The following is a 19,719-nucleotide window of genomic DNA, read 5'->3' as shown; positions in this document are numbered from 1 at the left end:
TCAGAGGGGTGGAAAGAGGTAGGACTGGCTTTTAAATTGTGGTTTAACTATTTAATTATTGATGTTTACTGTGTGAACAGTATTTCAGTTGTTTTATTATTGTATTTTAAGTTGTATTTTCTATATGTTCCCACTGCATATTCTTAAATACCATTTTTTGCCATCAAGTTTTACTAATATGCATCACTTTGCAGCCCTGTATTTATCAGCTTTTGCAGACAAATCTGTATAAACCTATTTTGTATAATTTTGTGCCCTAATTTGAATAAAAGGTACACTGAGAATATTTTCCGTTCCTTTTGGCATACATTGGGTGAAATGACATGGCCATTAATGACTTCAGACAGAGTGTGAATGTTATGGTTTAAGCAATGTCCAATTCTCTTCCACGGCTACTTCTTTCCTTTGCCTGGCCAACTTACATTGAGATGCATCAGTATACCTCAGGAGACAGCTTCCAAACCATAAAACCCTGCATATTGATGACTCCAGCCAAAACACCTGGAGACATTTTGACCCTTCATATAAATAATAAATAGGAATAAACAGGAAGTACTGTCTTTTCTAAAGTTCTTTCTACTTGGGCATAAACACTGCTTAATGCTAAAGAGGAATTGGTTAAGAATTGTCTTTAAAAGACTGTTGTTTTATTATCTCATACAGAATGCATTCTTAATACGAAATTGTTGCATAAAACCAGCCTCTATTCTTCTTCCAGTCTAATTGCAATGAAATATTATGATGATATTACGGATTCCTGCTTGCTGTTGCCAACATATTCACTATTTCTTAAAAAAAAAAAACAAGGATTAATTAATGTTTTTTGTTGCTTTTCATCTACTTTAAAGTCAGGCAACAAGTTTTGACAAGAAAAATACTGCAGGACTTTTCCTATGTAGTGCAAGGTACAGTGATCCACAGTGGAATCTCACTCCTTCTACCTTCAATTATGCATGATATTTAAAATGGTTTTAAGTGGCAAAGGCATTTAATAGACTTTCCCAGAGGAGTTCTTGCTCTTTTCTCACTAGAGCTTAGTAACTTCAATGCCAATGTTGGGGGAAAGCTTTAAAAAACACATTTCCCTATATCATACTAACCAATCTGGAGCATATGCCAAATGCTGTGATTTAAAAACAAAAAAACCCTCAAACAAACAAAAAGCCCCCAAGCTGCAGAGATACAGAGACAGTGCCAGTGCTAACTCTGGGAGGTAAGGGAGCGAGGGCTACAGTTCTGCAGATGTCCTTGCAAAGCAGATGCCAAGACAATTAAACAACAAAACTGCATTAGCATGCCAGAGGGATGGGGGGGAACCTCACTGTCTAATAAGAAAAGGTTAAATACAATCCTCAACTGGTAAAATTTAAAAACCCAGCTTCTATTGGTTGTAGATTATATCAAACAAATGGACACCACCGGTATTCATACACTCTGAAATAGGTCACAGTCTCAAATCTCTGTTTTGTCAGCACACATAAGAGAGAGCCACTGTAGACATGAAGGTAATAGACATGAACAGAAAACCCAATTAGACAAATGGAGAAATACAGAATTGTATTTGGTTGGGGTATATTAATGTTCAGTAGCAAGCTGTCTTCAGCTGAGAGACCAAACACTAATCTGAGAAGTGATTTATCAATATTTTATCAGGATGAACATCTGGGCGGGGTGTGTTAACTTTACATTTCTTCATAGATGCTCCCACACAGAAAGCATCATTGAGCTCTATGCAGGATCATTCCTGTTGTCTAAAATGTCAACTGTTTGATAGTAAAACTAGCTACAAAATTCTAAAAGTGTTACCAACTAAATAAGTATTCTACTTTTCAAAAATATCTACACTACTGAATTCACACCCAATAACAACATCATGGAATACACAAAGGGGGATACAATGTAGCAAGAAACCGTTGGTTTAAATTTTCAATAAATGTAGCAAAATGCATCTTGAGTTTAAAAAAATATCCCTCCTAGAGAGCACTAGAAAAACAGGTTTAAGGATGTGGATAATACAAACTAGTTTGCTACAAAAACATACAAAGTTTCTTTCCAAATGCTGAGCATGCAAAGATAATCCACAAGACCTAGAGTCAGAGTATGACTATCAAGGGAACCAGGAGTTTGTAATATATAATCTAAAACATGGGTAGTCAAACTGCGGCCATCCAGATGTTAATGGACTACAATTCCCATGAGCCCCTGCCAGCGAACATCTGGAGGGCCACAGTTTGACTACCCCTGATCTAAAACAACCATTCTCAGTGACTAACAAGTAACATTTACTGTTGCAAGTAACTTTTAGTTGCTTTGTGCTTTTATAATGCCTCTCTCAAAAAATCAAGGGATGCTGGTAACGGAACTGATAAAATATCCTTTTTGTCACGAGTGATGTCATTAATGGCTAAACTGGTTTGACCTTTGTCAAGGGAAAGAAAAAGAAATAACGTAATCTGTTCCTTTATGTGTGCTTGAATTAATGGATTCAAGAACAAAAATGAATGCACCTGCTTCTTTTGGTTGAATGTTCTAGAAATGTTCTAGAATGTTCTAGAAATGTTCTAGAATGTTCTAGAAATTTCCCTTACATTGGGGCACCTTTGGGGGTCGAACAATCCTTTCACAGGGGTCGCAGCAAGGCAAGCAGCTTGGCTGGGGGGGGGGGAATCTACACAACAGCCTTGGGGGGTAGATTGAGATAGAGTGTTCGTCTATCTGGAGCAGCGGAAAAGAGCGAGATCAGCATGGTGGGACAAGAGGCAGAACTGAACTAAGAAACCCCGGGGGGAAAAACAATTTATATACAATCATGAACAATGGATCTTCACACCACTGGTCAATTTCAGTTTAATTTCTGTGAAAGAACACTTGCATATTAAGAACTTAAAGGGTTGCGGCATTAGGAAGGTTGAGGTTGTCATGAGGACCTCTGCAGCAGGAAGGGGTGAATTGGTAGAAATAGCTAGTTTTGTCTGGATCCAACTCAATGTCAGTGAATGTATGATCAGCTTATGAAAGAAAACCTATTACAGGTTTAAGACCTGTACTAGGTTTACTAGGTTTAAGACCTAGTGATTAGCTACTCATGCCAATGGACTATCAGTCAAGCAGGTGAGAATAATAATGATTTTAAAACAGCTAATTGAATAGATATGGAAGGACTAGAGTAGAAAATTATATACAGAGTTTATGATGTTAATTAAAAATAGGCAAGCTTCTGTACCAAAGTAACTCAAATGCTGGAAATTATGGTTTTGTCCATTTATTATCATTCTGTGAAACACTTCCCAAAACTCACTGGAAATTCTTCTCAAATCAACTCTGGCTTCTAACACTCCATTTGGAATTTCCCACATAGTTTGAAGCCCCTTTTCACAGACATAAGAACCAGAACAAAACTCAGCTCCAGAAACGTACATTTGTCGACAAAAAAAAATTAACATTACATTTTAAAAAGGAGATTGAGGAAGATGAGTTGTGATATTGTTTAGGTGCAGAAACACGGGATGTCTTTAGAATTGTGAAGTCATGAGATCTACCATGAATGCCTTCATACCGTCAGTCGTTTCGAGGCGTCCACTTCAATCATCCCCCGCAAAAGATTTTGACAGTCTGGGGGGATGAAATGTGGCATATGGAATACACCACGTTTCACTTTCTCCAGCAGCTGCCGCAAGTTATCATCATCGAATGGCAGAGCACCCTGGAGGAGCATGGCAGAGGATGAGGGGACAGAAGAAAAAGAAGAGAGGAATAAGGGGGAATGAATATTGAGCAATTACACAATGAGGGGAGGGGGAAACAGCAGGGAGAAATGATGAAATGTTAAGAAGATTAGCTCACAGAATGCCATTTAGATATGTATACAAAGCCAGCAAAACTATCTTCTAGCCTCTGGAAACAGCATGTCCCTGGTTTACCTTTAATAGTATGGAAAATACAGTCTGTCTTGCATATAGCTAATTATCTTGAATATTAATTAGAAAACGAGGAACTGAAAATTAGCCGAGTGGTTTTCAAATTCATTTGAACTTGATTTGAACAAAGATCAACAGAGTGATTATGGATAGACACAAGTCTTTGATCATCTGGCAATTCTCATGGGCAAATTCTTAGCAGAAGACATGTTTATCTACTTCTTGGCTCAAAACACTGAAAAGTTGCTGTTTACAGATTTTAACCTTAGAAGATGTCCCCTCGCCAAAAGGCACTGTAGTTGACCAAAGCATTCAAACAGTCAACATTGTCAGTCAGCATCAAGCATTCTGATTTCTTTATTCAGTACACTGGATTCAGAAGGTAAAGTTGCCATTAGGTTCTGGTTCCAACCCAGTTGCCTGGATCATTGTCTTAAAGGTTGATTCAAGCGGGGAACTGTGTTGGTCTGAAGTAGCACAACAAAATTTACATCCAATAGCACCTTTAAGACCAACAAATATTTATTCAAGGCATGAGCATTTGTGTGCCTGCACATGTAAGCTTATGCCTTGAATTAATCTTTGTTGGTCTTACAGGTGCTATCAGACTCAAATTTCATTATGCCTTAAAGGTTGTTCCATGGGGGGGGGGGATCTAGAAGTCTCAGAAGATATTGGCATTTTAAGAGTTATAATGCAGTTCCAATAATTTCTCCTATGACATAGTCCGATGTCATTTGGGACCCCAATATGGAAAGCCATGCCCAATACCCATTTTTTTTAGTGTGGCACCACTGAAATTAAGATTGGGTAGAATGTATGAGTGGATGTATCTCAGCACGAGAACAACAGGGCAACTGCATCCAGCCTGTGGAGCAAGGGCTGCAATCATTTTAAAAGTCCATGAGGCTGATTTTTAAAACCATCTCAATTGCACTTTGGGCACAATGAAAACTCTTGTTACTTAAAAAAACAAACACACACCGTGGCTGACTGATGCTGATGAAAAACTGAACTGTGGGATTTCATCGATAAATTGCTAATTACCCACAAAATCAATTGCTTCTGTGATTTTTTTAAAACCTCATCTCCTTTGGTGGTATCTCAATTAGAGTAAAAAGCTTTCAAAACAATTGGATCCCCTCCCTGACATACCAGAGGCAACGTTTTAGAGTTGTGGGAAAATATTTGTCATGCCCTTTCCCTATGGGAATGATGCAGAGAAGCATATGCAAGAAAGCTGTAGAAGATGTCAAAATCAAAAGGAGGAAAAACACAGGAGAATTTTTAAAATATAATAAGTTAGCAAGAAAGATGACTCACCACCAACAATGCAAATAAAATGACTCCACAGCTCCAGACGTCTGCTTTTCTCCCATCATATTTTTCTCCCTGTATAGTGTGCAAATAGGATGTTTAGAAGGTTAATTAGAGAAACAAAATATGTATCCTTGAAATCATTTAGAGGGTAATATGGGAAACGTAATCAAACAATTAAAAATGGACTGGATCTCACCAATAATTTCTGTGCAAGCAGGAGGACAGAAGTTTTTAGCGGTTGCCCCCATCCACTACAGATATCCAACTTCTTTGTCCCCCCCCCAGAAACATCAGGATACCACAGCAGGAAGGGGAAAGCACAGAAGGTCCAAACTTCTGGTGGAAATCTTTCCATCCGTAAAGATTTTGGGCAGCATCCATGATGAGGTATCAAACATATCTCAAATCTGGCACAAAATATACGTTTGCCCACACAGAGAGGGATTTTTTGCTTGCCTATCCTTGTCTAAGCAGAATCCCAGAGCTTCAGCTCCTGCCACTTGGTGTGTGTTGAAGAACAGGCAGGCACGTGCTGACCTTCTACTCCAATGGCCTTGATGCTAGTCCACTGGAGTGGACTTTGGTCCTGTGCCAGGATTGATCATGTCCATTAATTGCAGGAATTGAAAGGTAATATGGGGGTTAAGAGGGAATCTTCCAAAGCAGTTTTCTACACAGGTGCACATATGACAGACAGTGGAAAAGGAATAAGGTCTAAATATGAATCCATGTATGATTTTCTGGAAACCATGAGCAAAAATGGCCTGGAATGGCAAGAGAAAGGACAAAACTGAAGAATCAGCACATCATCTAAAATGTCAGAACTGCCTGTTCTTCCCTCAGTTAGTTCTTTATGGGGCCTGGAATTAGTCATATTTGCCAGTTCATAACTTAAGCTATCAATTCCTTGGTATTGGTTTTATGAACCATAACATCACAATTATTTGTCTCTACATCGGTAGATTGGAAACTATGCTTTTTGGTGTATTATGCCATCAGGGACTACAAGGACATGCCCCTGAAGAAAAGAGAAATGCCTCCACCTTTATTAATAAACAGCATGAAAAAGTCTGTGTCGTCTTCCTGATAAAAAAGAGATTTTGGTGATAGGAGGAACGCAAGACAAAATCAAGTAAAAGCAGATGGCTGTTCCTGTGGCTGTTAATTTCCCAAGTGAAGGTCCTATTGAGTGTCCTTGAACTCTGCACATTTTATTTGTTCATTTATTTGCACTCGGAACATCACAGAAAATGTGAAAAGAACAAACCTTCTTATTGTGGTATCCAAGAAGTGTCCTAAGTCAGCACACCCACACACACACAAACAGTTAGCTTGCTTTGTAATAAGAATACTGGAACTTCAGGCTCGCTTACCCTGATTACTTCTGGACAGGCATAATGCGGTGACCTGAAAGACAAAGCATGAGCCAGTGAGACCAGAATCCTATCTGTTTTAAATATATGTCCTTTCAGAGCCAGCACTATCACTAGAGTCTCTTAGTACCTCTTCCCATCTCTAACATTGGATAGATAAAATATAAATAAGGGTCACTATTCAATTGAGTATCTTTATATGTCACCACTCTGACAGCACACTGCACCTCTGCTAATAAATGAAGCAACTAAAGACTACTCCTAATCAGCAAGTCCTAAAACGGTAGCTGACAATTCCCTCAGTTTCTTCCACTCCTAGGGTCACACAAGAATGGGTTGCTGCTTAAGTAGTTTTTTATTCACAGCAGGCTGAGGTAACACTGTCACAAAAGAAAGGGTCTGTGTTATACCACTTAGCCTCCTTGAGCCTTTTCAGCAGCCCCTTAGAGTGAGGCCCACCATGCCACCCTGTGCCCCAAGATACGAAGCTCCCTTTCTTCCTATCCTGCCATCTGCCATCTCTCTTTTATGCAGAGGCTAATTTCAGCCATGCCTAAGGATGCCAGTCTCCAGATGATACCCAGGGGATCCCCTGGAATTATAGCTTATCTCCAAGTGACAGAGATCAGTTCCCCTGAAGAAAATGGCTGCTTTTGAGGGTAGATTCCATAGCATTATATTCCACTGAAGTCCTGCCCACCCCAAATCACATCCACTCCTGTTCCACCCCCAAAGTCTCCAGATATTTTCCAACCCAGAGGTGGCAAATCTAGTGATTCCCATTCACTCTCCCAAAAGGCCTTTTGCCTCCATTTCCCCTACTGCCAGGGCCATTCCCATACAAGTGCGAGAGCCAGCCTGCTCAGGTTCCATGTGGCTGGACCAGTTACCTCATGCTAGAGTTCCCTGCTTGGCCAGGTAGGCCTTAAGTACTTCCTGGCCCTGCTAGTCAGCTGATCAGTGGGCCCAGCATGTTGCTATGTACCACCCTGGCCATGCTGTATGGGCAGGAGCATCCTTCTGGACCCACCAGCTAGTGGATTCAGATGCATTCTTCTGGACCCATCAGTTGCAGGGTGCTGCCCCTCTCATCACCACTGTGAATAGGCCTCTGAGGCCACCAGCCATGTCCCCTTCTTCTGTGGGCTGCACATCTGCACCAGGTCTATGGGCCCTCTCATCGGCCTTTTCCCAGGCCTCTTTGAGTGGCCACAGTAGTAGGATGGTCCTCACAGTTGGGCTAAACAGCTTGTTCAGCCATAATTTCTACATTCATTGCAGTAGTGATGAAAAAAATTGGGCAACAACAGTAACCCCCACCGATGTAACATGTGCTCAGACCACTGTTTGCTGCTGAGCTCCCTGCTTGGCAACTATTTGGGAAACAGTTCCCTGAAATCAATTATTTGTTTCAACCTGCCACATCATAATTTCACATCCTAGAAATCAAAGAGCAGCGGTGATTTGCTTTATAGCCTTCATTAGTCGCAGCCTGACAGTGGAAGAAGGACCTGAATGGTTTTAATAGCATATGTATACCTCCCCGCAAAAATCCCAACCAAAAACACCTCCTTTCAAACATCACATAGCAGTATTCGTTGTATGTAAATTCTTATGGGACAAACTAATCACACAGTTGGTGGTCCTAGCTTTAGATCATTTTGTATCTCCTTGCCATATTTTTGTATAAGCCCACTAGCATAGCACTGCTAAATAATGTGCACAATTCTACAGATGCACAAAAACCTTCCAGTTGGGCTTGTGTCTAGTTTGTTAGTTGTGAACAAAGACATGATTTTTCATTAAGTGGTTTGGTAGCTCATTGATCTGTTTGTGTTCAACCAGTTGTTCCATTGTATCCTTTACTATCCACACGGTACAGTGCAGTTGGCTTTTTGCGCATGCAGGTTCTCACACAGCCCAATTAAGGTCCACTAACTCCACTATCCTTGCTACATAAATGTTCTTGTTTAATTAGACATTGTGATCACTCAAAAATCATACAAATCAGTTATCAATAGATGCTGTGTTTCTACCCTTAAGCATTTAGCTAAGTTGTTCTTAATTATCCTAATGGCTGCTGAATCAATAGAGATCTTGCACATGCACAGTTTGAGGGAAACCCACTGCAAACTGGGCCAGCAGCCATTTGTGGCTACTTGGTATGAACCAAACAGATTAAGTGATCAGCTCACATCTGATGGCTATCTAGGAACATGGTATGTCCAACCATTGAACAAGTTCATAGTGAAATTCGCAGCATCCCACAAGTTTTCTAATGCTGAGTGTGAGCACAATGTTCTAAAAGATCTCCTTTCTAAGTAACTGCACAAAGACACACAAACACAAATATTGGGATCTCCCTGGAAAAATAATGAAAGTAACATAATAATGTGTGGACAGCAACCTCGTGCAGAACTCACTTATGGATCAGTTATTGGTATATGGCTATATATTGTGGATGTACACAAGTAAAACACAGCATTAGGGGTTTTGAGCACCACAGGGCCAGAACTCAGTTCTTTAGGATTACTAAAAAGGTAAAGGTAAAGGTATTCCCTGTGCAAGCACCGGGTCATGTCTGACCCTTGGGGTGACACCCTCTGGCGTTTTCATGGCAGACTCAATACGGGGTGGTTTGCCAGTGCCTTCCCCAGTCATGACCGTTTACCCCCCAGCAAACTGGGTACTCATTTTATCGACCTCGGAAGGATGGAAAGCTGAGTCAACCTTGAGCCGGCTGCTGGGATTGAACTCCCAGCCTCATGGGCAGAGCTTCAGACTGCATGTCGGCTGCCTTACCACTCTGCGCCACAAGAGGCTCTATTACTTTGTGTTAACACTAAGAAATCCAAATGAAGTGAGCCTCATGCTGAAAAGAATCTAGGGAAGCACATATCCCACCTACGAATTGTCTTGTGTACCTCTTCCTGTTGGCACACAATAGAAAAAAACAATCACCTGTGCTGAACTTCATCAAATGTTAGTGTTGTGAGGAACATTTTAAAAGTATTTTCTTTCTAAGGCAAGAGAAAGTACTATGTCATTATAAGCAACACTTTTCAACCAAAGACTGAAGAAAGCATGTGATTCATTTATTAAAGTGTCAGATTATGACTGAGGAGAGCCAGGTTCAAATTTTCACTTAGCTAGGAAGCTCATGGAGCAACTTAACACACACAGGGTTATTGTCAGTATAAAATAGGAAAGAACTATGTATGGTTTCCTAAAGTCCAAAGAAGAAGGCTAGAATAAAAATGTGCAAGTAGGCTGGTGGCGAAGGCAGCCATTTGATCACAAGTAGTATTTAAAAAGCCATCTAAACAACCCAGAAAGAGTAAGAACTTAGTAAACTAGGTACAGCATTAAAATAATACAAAAAATATGGCTCATACTTGAGAAGGATAAAACGGAGGGTCAAACAAAAAGGCAGGTTAACTTGGCCACTCAAGAGCAGCTTCTCAACTGCTGTGACAGCAGCATCAGCTCTTGGCATATCCACTCTACATTTCCTGCCAATTCAGAGCAAACTGTATATCTGCAGCTTTATCTTGGCTAACAGCTCTAAACAGGATCTTCAGGCCAGCCAGGATGCACGGAAAACTAATTTCCATGCTGCCAATCACCAAATAACTTTGACTGCTTTAAAAAAGAAACCTCAAATTTAATCAAAAATCTATTTATCTTTTTACAAAGTCATGAATATTTCTTGGCTCTTATCGCTAATTATTCAATATGTGTGTGTCTTAGCAGCTTGCTCTCCCCACCCTCCCCAGGCCGTCTCCTCGTCTTTTCTGCTACATCTCCAGGCAGCAAAGCTACAATCCGCATGGTATCTTCAGTAACAATATCACTCAGTGAGATCAAGAAGCAGTTTTTGCCAGTAGCTTCCATTATAGCACACTGGAAGACATGTGAGCATTAAGATCAACTTGGAGGGGGGAGGTTGGCTTTCCAAAGCTGCAAAATCAGTATGTAGTATTGGGACTCTGAAATCATCTTCCATAGGCCAATACTTTGCATGAAGTAGAAAGATTTGTCAGCTTGGTCTCATTCTGTCACTCTTGGGTTAGAAATATATGCCACATACAGGCCTGGAACTTGGACTGAAAAGATGCTGGTGGAAGGAACTGCAGGGGGAGAATTGGGTATTTTTCCAATGATCCAGAATTTTTCTGTTGAAAATCACATACTTCAAGGCTTTATTTGTGCACATTAAGTAGTGACTGGGATTTAAAGTGATTGAATGATATGTGTTCCATTTTAATTTCCATGCTATATGCGCAATTTATTTATGTATTCATTCATTTTATTTATTCCTTAGATTTCTTACTCCAAAAGGGTCTTGGGCAGTTTACAATAAGAGGAATAATCATGTACAATAAAACATTTTAAATCTTTAAATTAAACTAAAATACTACTATAGTCGCCCTGTCAGTTAAACCATCTCCCCAGGCCGGATATTAAGCCATTCAAGATATATAATAAATGGCCCAGCTTTGATGGCAGGGGACCGTCTCAGGCAGAAGCCTGGGTGGGAGGTTAGGTGGGGGACCCTTTCATATGGTAAGAGTGCAACCTTGGCCTCAACTGAATGCCTGGTGGAAGTGCCATCTTGCAGGGCCTTTGGAATTTTGGGAGCTACCAGGCACACTTCTCTGGGGCCAGCAAAGGCCAGCATGTTGGTACTTGCAGACCAAAGAGCTCTTTGGGGGGCATATAGGGAGAGATGGTCCCTCAGGTATTCAGGTCATGTGTCCCAGATACAATGACCTTATGAGGAGGGATGGGCATGAACTGAATCATGAAGCAAAATTCATCACAAATTTTGCCCTGTTCACGGTTCACAAATTGAAGTTCATGGTGGGTCTACCATGTTATATTTCTTGGTGGCCTCCTATCCAAATACTGACCCTGCGTAGTTTTTGAGAGCTGACTAGCCTGGGCCAGCCGGAAAACATCTGCAGTGACTGCTGCAATATTGAGATCTCGGGAACTGCAAGTGCTACAGTATAAAAAGACTTGCGTAACTTTCACAAATGTACACTTGAGAAACCTCCCCCCTTCTGGGCACTCTTGTGTTTTAAGTGGTATGCTTGCAGAAGATAATTCTTTTTGGAAGGTTTGCATAAACATTGCAAGGAACATTAAGGGGGGGGGTCCATGCCCACTAATGAGGTTCATACCTTCCTACTATGAAACCCAGAATTGGATCCCTAATCTGTGCTCTCACCTGGAATGAGTGGAGAAATTGCACAAATTGTTTGCAGGAGAACTTTGCATAAACAAAGTTGGTGAAGGCACAGTGTTTATTTTAGAGAACCTCATTTTTTCCCTACCCTTCCACCCTATACGGGATCTCTAGGGCAGCTACTCACAGTGCAATTCCCTCTCCACACACAGAAGCACTAGCATTAGAATAATGTTAGAAATTAGTCACTGACATTCCTCCCACATGCATACAGCTCTCTGGATCACAGCAAGGATTCCCTACAGAGGGCACTGATATAAAATGATGCTGCATAAAAGCAATTAGTTAAAGACCTCTGATGAGCCACATCACTTTCTGTTCAAAACAACTCTTTAGGGATTTGGGCTGGAGGCAGAGGCAAATCTCATAGATGGGTCAACTTTACCACAGTTACTGCTTATTTTAAGCACAGGAGTTTTGCGCAAAACAGCACAGAAACTCAGTGCTATAGCTAGTTTCTCAATGACTGCCTGCAACAATTCCTTTATATCAGGGACTTTGATAGGAGAAAGAGAGAAGTGATTACAATGTATACTAAGAGAAGGTGATTCCCCAGAGAGTATAAACAACAGGGGTGGATCAAACTATCAACCTTTCAACAAGGGTTATCCATAAGGACTGTATTTTTTACGTTTTGTAAGCTGCCTAGATTGGCCCAAGTCATTGCAGTGCCTCAAGTGAAAATGGCTCCTGCCCCACCAATTAGCATGGAACACAATTTCCACTAGCCTCATTGAGCTGTGCAAGAGCACCTTACCTTTGCTCATGTTAGGACTCACTCCATAAACTCCTTATCTCAGACTTCAATGCCTGCTGTTTTTAAAGGAAATGGTGTAATATTTAGGTATTTTGTGGGGAAAGTATTTTTGGAAATACCTCAAGTGGATCATTTGACAACCCGGAGAAGCAGCTACAGTGAATCTATGGTGTAGTCAAATCTTGGAGGAGCCCTGAAAGGCAACAGTCTCCAAATGTGCATGTCTGAGACAGAGAAAGGGATTTATGACACAGGCAAACACAATAAGCAAATGCCAAAGGATGCAACTGAGCAGACTGAATCAAGAAGCCAGCATTGTTCAAAAGGGATGGCTGCAGTACAAATTAAAGTCTATTTCAAGTTAGTATAAGGGTCATGGCTCTCTCACAGAGGACCCTAGAAACTGTAGAACTCTCCAGAGCAGTTCTTTGTAAGCAAGAATCCCCATGATTCTTTCTTCTGATCTGTGTTCACACTTGGACCAGTTTCAGATAAGGAAAAATCCTCCATAATGGTCAATGGAACCTAGAGTTTGATACACCACAAGTGCTCCTCTGAAGAGGCTCAGGATTTAGGTAGCTGAGAACACCAAAGAGTGAGAGAATGGAAATCCTGATATAATGATAAGGAAGGATACAAGTGTAGCTCATGAATGGAGGCTGTGAAAGAAGAAGAAATCCACATGCCCCAGCCTAATACCAACATAACAAAGCTATCCTGACTTCCTCCCTGATGACACAAAGCATTTTGGAGCTATAACGAGCAATCAACAATAGAGCAGGAGTATCAAAGAGTAGAGAAATAGTTCTGGAACAGATGGGAGAGCCTTCTCAGCAGTTAATTGCCTTGAATTTTCTTTGCCTGGGAGGTAAAGGCAAGCAAGAGAATGAAGAAATCTGAACTAATAAAAGCTGTAGTGTGCCAGCTCCCCAGCTCCATCCATGCTCTGCTGTTTGCTCCTGGGCCTCCCTGGCTCTTGAAGAAATGCAAAGACTTGCTAAATTATCCCTGTGCTTCAGGGACCGGGTCTTGAGCACGCAACTTGCCTAGCAGGGAATTCCCCCCCCCCCCCAGTATGTAATACTTCCGGGGGTTCATCCTTCCAACAGCCCTCAAATGTGATCCATTCTTTCACTCAAGGGTCTTGTAGCATCCTTGCTTGCCCTCGCAGGCTCCTTTCTTCAAGGGAAGATGTCAGCAACAGCAGAGTCGACTAATGGGGGATTTATTACACTCAGTAATGAGTGATTACGAATTATGCCAATGAAACAACTCGCCTGCTCATTTCTCCCATCCCCACCTCTGTCATTGCTCTCTAAGATACATAAAAACGATCAAGGCTGCACTTTGTATCAATTCCCCCAGGGATGTTTTCACCCATAGCCATCAGCATTAAAGCAAGCAATCTGTCCTGATACAATGAGCAGTTCCCAGCAAATGTTAAATCTGAGAGACTGAATGAGGAAAAAAATAAAACAAACCTCTGCGGTTTTATAGGGGCCATACGGGGCAGCTCTCTGAAGCCAGCCAGAGGGGGTGGCCTACTGGAGTTTTCACCAACTGGATATGAAACTGCACAGGTTTGATCTGCAGAGAGAAGCCTGAAACTGGACCCCTGAGCTTTCCCACTACACCAGCACAAAACACAGGCTTTGCTGCCACATCAAACACCACTTGATTCCCACAGCTCACCTGGGTAAAGTTAACTGGAGAATACTTTTTATGCCTGTCAATGGCTAAGTTTCATCCTCTGACTTTAAGACTCATTCAAGATTCATTTTTTTTAAGACTGTCTGAAAGGACTGGCTCTGCAGTACAGGTGAAACTCATGCTTCAGTGTGGTTACTAAGTGCTCCAGGAGGAGATCAGATAAAATTCTGATGATGACAGTAGTTTCTCCCCTGCCTCTTTTAGCCATTGTGAGGTAGGACATTGTGTATTCCTTCCTCTCTCTTTCCTGTTTTCCCCCTCTGAACCAGAGACATTGCAAGGTACCAGTATTAACCACGCTGGGCCCCATGCCAGGAGAATTAATGAAGTGGTGTAATAGCTCACATGGAGACCTAGTGATTGGCGCTGAGCTTAAAATGTATCTGCAAGGCAGGGGACCACAGAGTTGCTGTGTTCTGTTTATTACATGCACATCTCTTCCATTCCAGTGATTTCTTTATTAGTGCACTTTAAGGCAGCAACATGGGGTTTATTCTGCTCCAGGCACCAAGGTTTGAATTCCAGCGTGTTTCGCCTCTGAGGTCCTAGGCAAGGCTGACCATGCCATCTGTTAGACTGTCTTGAGTGCTTTTCTAGGAACTTGAAAGAAACTGTAGGACAAGCTACAACTGGAAGGTGGTTTGTTTTTTTAAAGATGGAGATGGTTGAGGTTTCAATGGAACTACACAGGACACTTGGATTAACTACAACATAAATTTGGATTTCCATCTGTATGAAGATGTACGAGGGAGGGGAAGGTAATTGCTGCTAGCTTTCACATTCTGACTATAAATGGGAGTACAATGATGGTGATTATCAGTTACATAATCTAAAATTCTCTAAATAACTTTTTGTTCAGAATAAGGATTACCAAACAGTAGGATAGAACCTTCTCTAATCTGGAGAATCGGGTTTGATTCTCCACTCCTCCAAATACAGCCAGCTGGGTGACCCTGGGCTAGGCACAGTTCTCTTTGAGCTGTTCTTGCAGGGCAGTTCTCTTACTCTCAGCCTCATCTACCTCACAGGGTGTCTGTTGTGGAGAGAGGAAGGGAAAGGTGTCTGTTAGCAGCTTTGAGACTCTTGTGTTTCTTGCTGGGATTTTAACCACTGTATAGGACAAGTAAAGAAAGGTGACATTTACACAGGTGATTTCCCCTTTACTAACTTGAGCAGGTCCAAATAAACTTTTAGATTAAAAAATCTGTGTATTAAAATATTAGAACTTTGCATGATGGTAGTGGGTTGAGGTAGGTTTCTAGCTTGCAAACTGCTGGGAAATACCATTGAAAACCACTGCTTAACATTTCTGCATTTTTGTTTTTACTTATATGCTTGTTAAGGGACATTGTGAGTCCCAGGGAAACATTCATTTCACAGACCCCCTTAACTACTCTTCCTTGTTCCTGGCCAAAACTTGATTATAATATTGTCAAGCCATAGCATATGAAGGTATGTATCTCATCCCAAACACCATTCTCATGTCAGTATGAGCTGGGGAAGCTTTGCTTAGATTGCTCTTATTATCTGAAATGAAGCTCAACGTCCTTTTAAGTTATGATGACATTAAAAATAAGGTGTGTTTTTTTACTGTGTAAAGCACCATCTAAATAGTGGCTCTGTTCTGAGATTACTTTCAGAGGGTAGAAAGATGGCAGGGACTTCTCTGTGGCATTACATAGACATATTCCTAGGCATATTGGCCAGACACCTATATAATTTTTTTTTAGGCAGCCCACTGGATTTTGCTTACCACTTATTTTGTTTATCAGATGCCACTTGATTTAAAGGAGGTTTATTTATGACTACATTTCTGCTTTATATATTGACTAATAATTAAGCCCGCTGTGGTATAAATACAGCGGGCGCTAGCTGTGGGAGTGAGTTGTGGCGGGCGGCTAGGCAGGCTGGCAGTGCTGGCGGGGCTGGCATGTGTAGGTCTTAGGGCGGCCTTTCCTGGGGGAGACTCACCATGGGTGAGGCGCGGCACAGGGCAGCGGCGGTGGCGAGAAGGCGAGGTCGGGATCGGCGGCGCAAGCAGGGAGGCGCGGCTGGTGAGGGCAGCACTTTAAGTTGCAGTGTGTGAGCATCCGCAGCAGGCTTGTTGTGTCGGCGGCCATTTTGGGGCCGCGTGGCGAGGCGTCCGCGGCGCGTTGGCTGCTGAGCGGGTGGGCGGCGGCCTGCAAGTTCTCGACGAGTCCTGGCTGCAGCGGCGGCGGCAAGAAGGTGAGGTGGGGATTGGCGGCGCAAGCGGGGAGGCGCGGCTGGCGAGGGCAGCACTTTCAGTTGCCGTGTGTGCGCATCCGCGGCGGGCTTCTGTCGGCGGCGATCTTGGGGCCGCGGGGCGAGGCGTTCACGGGGCATTGGCTGCGGAGCATCAGGCCGCTGGGCAGGGGGGCTCCCTGGCTGCTGGCCAGGGAGCAACTGCGAGCCGCGCAGTTGCTCCCTTTTCGCCAGGGCGGGAATCAGCGGGGCCAATCGGCAGGCGCGAAGCCGATGGTCTGTCCAGAGGAAGGGGCCAATCGGCACCCTTCCTCATCCCGGACAGAGCCCACCCTAACTCCTCCCCCTAAGCCCTTATTTAGTCCGTGGTGCCTGTGGCGCCGCGGGCTGTGTTAAGATGTGCTGTTTGATCTTATGCTAAGCAGGGTTGACCTTGGCTAGTATTTGAGGAGAGACTTCCAAGGAAAAGAGGTCATGACACAAAGGCAGGCATTGGCAAACCACCTTCAAGTGTCTCTTGCCTGGCTGCCCACAGTTCTGGAATCTCCTGGCTATACTACACACATGTCATACCATAAATAGTGCACATACATGAATAATAGTTTTTGATGTTTTAAATATATTGGTATGCTACTAAGAAGAACAGTTGGTATTAATTCTCTACTTTTCACTACCCAAAGGTATGTCAAAGTGGCTTATAATCACCAACCCTTCCTCTCCCCCCAACAGACAACCTTTGAGGTAGGTGGGACTGAGAGAGCTCTGAGAGAAACTGCTCTGTGAGAACAGCATTATCAGGGCTGGGACGAACCCAAGGCCACCCAGCTGGCTGCATGTGGAGGAGTGGGAAATCAAACCCAGGTCACCAGATTAGAAGCCACTGCTCTTAACGATTATACCAAGCTGGCTCTTAGCAGGTAAACTTGGGAACCAGTCCAGTGGAAAAACATATATGTATGACGTAAATGTATGACATAAATAAGTTATTTCTCTGTGACTCCATATAGCTACTTTGCAGGCTGCTGAGTTTTGTAAATAAGCAGAGGGAGATGTGGGGAAAAGCTGTGAAGAGTCACTTGTTGCATTGCATTTATTATAATGCTTTATTTTATTTGGTACATGCTTGTGACACCAAGTAGTCAATATGCATGGTCCACCAGCAGGTGGAGGCAGCATACAGGAGGTGCCATAACTAGGAAGCCTAAACTCCTTAGGGAAACTTGCAATTGAGTCTCAATAGTAGTCTAAACACAAGAGAAAATCTCCCTGTTATTGTCCCTGGGGGTGTTTAGTGCATATTTGAGAGTTTTGCTCCCTATTTTTAGGTGCTGTTGATGGGATTTTTTTCTGAATAAATTTGTAGGAGGAAATGCCTGTAGATTTCTTGTTAGGTTTATATTTGAATTGTGCTTTGCTGTACAAATCCAGCATGAAATCATTGCTGTGATAGTTACTTTATGTGTATACACACACACAAACAAACACACAGAGGGGGAGAGAGAGCGAGAGAGAGGATATCTAAGCTTATGTGGGCAGTTTTATTTAAAAGCTGCATGCCATTGTCTCCCACAGTGAGTGGAACTGAGCAAAGCATGGAAGCCATCTTATCAAAGCTATGCAAATTCAAGTGAAAATCTCTCCATTACTTTTTCATTTAAACATTCAAGTATGCAAGCCTGAAACCATTGCGTTTACTGTTTAAGTTATCAAAAGAGACAAAGGTTTCTTCGTAGAAAATGTAGGATTTTTAGCTCTTGCAAAGCAAACAGCTAAGTCTTTCCTTTCTTTTTTCAAAAAGATGGTGTCTACATTAAAATCAGGGGAGAAATTAACTTTGTACTACTCCCTGTTTACACATAAAGAAAGTGGCATGGCTGGGTTCATTTTTAAACTGAACTAGACGGTGTAGAAGAAGAGAACTAAATCTTGTCCTCTTCCATGCCATACACCAGTGCTTGAAGCATTTTTCTCTTAGCCCAGCTCCAGAACTGGAAATCAGCAGTGCCGGGAGAAAAATGCTGAAACAAAACGTGTGCAGTCAGAAGAGACTGGGTGGTGGTGCTCTGGGAGATGATTTATATATATATTGCCATGCCGATCCAGGTCTTGTTTAACAGTCCACACATACACACACAACACACACACACAGAAGAAGAAGAAGAAGAGTTGGTTCTTATATGTTGCTTTTCTTTACCTGAGGAGTCTCAAAGCAGCTTCCCTTTCCTCTCCCCACAACAGACACCCTGTGGGGTGGGTGAGGCTGAGAGAGCGCTGATATCACTGCCTGGCCAGAACAGTTTTATCAGTGCCGTGATGAGGCCAAGGTCACTCAGCTGCTTGCATGTGGGGGAGCGCAGAATTGAATCTGGCATGCCAGATTAGAAGTCCACACTAACCACTACACCATGCTGGCATGCACATGTGCCCGTGCACACACACACACACACACACTCACTCACTCACTTGAGGATCCCAGACTTATTAAAAATCTGCATTGTGACTGTCCAGCAAGTGATAATTTTAATATCCTATAAATATCCTCCTATTTTCCTAAAATTTGACACGAGTACACTGCATGGGAATTTTGTTCCCATTGCTTGAGGCAGGGGTTGCAGTCTGTCTCCTATTAAAACAAAAACCAAATGTGATACTGAAGGTGGGCTTAAAAATCTAAATAAGTTGTTTTAAAACAAACAACCCAAAAAGTGGAGTCTATGAGCATCCCTACTCCAGTGGACATTTGAAATGACAAACTTAGAGTCAAATTATATGTTGTACAGGAGATCTCTGATAGAATTGACAAACATATTTTTAATAATAATATATATTTTAAAAAAATCATCCTGGGGTAGGACTAGGGTGATGGTGGGATTTGAATCAGGCCATGGAGTTAGGGCTTTGAGGGACTCACCATTTCTCTGACCATTTCTCCAACAGAAATTGGATTCCTGAACTGCAATTAGCCAACACAAGGGGAAAATATGGGAGCAATATCTTCACTAGAATTGTGCAAATAATTTATTTTCATTACTTAGCCATCAAAGATATCCCATATCTAGCCTTACCCTCTCATGCACAGAGGCACAGACAGCTTGCCAAACTAAATTAAAACATGTAGAAAAAATCTCTTTTACTGGTTGATGCCTGCACACAAAAGCAAAAGATAAG

At 42.2% G+C, this 19,719-nt stretch overlaps 1 protein-coding gene across 18 annotated transcripts in view; it reads right to left on the bottom strand.

Annotated features, from left to right (window-relative positions):
- The window catches only part of BRSK2 (BR serine/threonine kinase 2), a 532,635-nt gene that overhangs the window by 92,468 nt on the left and 420,448 nt on the right, over positions 1 to 19,719 (bottom strand). For all 18 annotated transcript variants that reach the window (XM_077321456.1, XM_077321462.1, XM_077321458.1 and 15 more), the window contains exons 6-8: positions 6,611 to 6,644; positions 5,241 to 5,309; positions 3,557 to 3,703 (exon numbers count right to left, since the gene is read on the bottom strand). In XM_077321456.1, the coding sequence (XP_077177571.1) occupies positions 3,557 to 3,703; positions 5,241 to 5,309; positions 6,611 to 6,644 (250 nt within the window). The remainder of the gene's footprint in view (positions 1 to 3,556; positions 3,704 to 5,240; positions 5,310 to 6,610; positions 6,645 to 19,719) is intronic.

This window comes from Paroedura picta, chromosome 2, assembly GCF_049243985.1.
Source record: "Paroedura picta isolate Pp20150507F chromosome 2, Ppicta_v3.0, whole genome shotgun sequence".
NCBI classification, from domain to species: Eukaryota; Metazoa; Chordata; class Lepidosauria; order Squamata; family Gekkonidae; genus Paroedura; species Paroedura picta.
The sequence above is the reverse complement of the archived record's forward strand: the minus strand, read 5'-3'. Positions and strand labels throughout refer to the sequence as shown.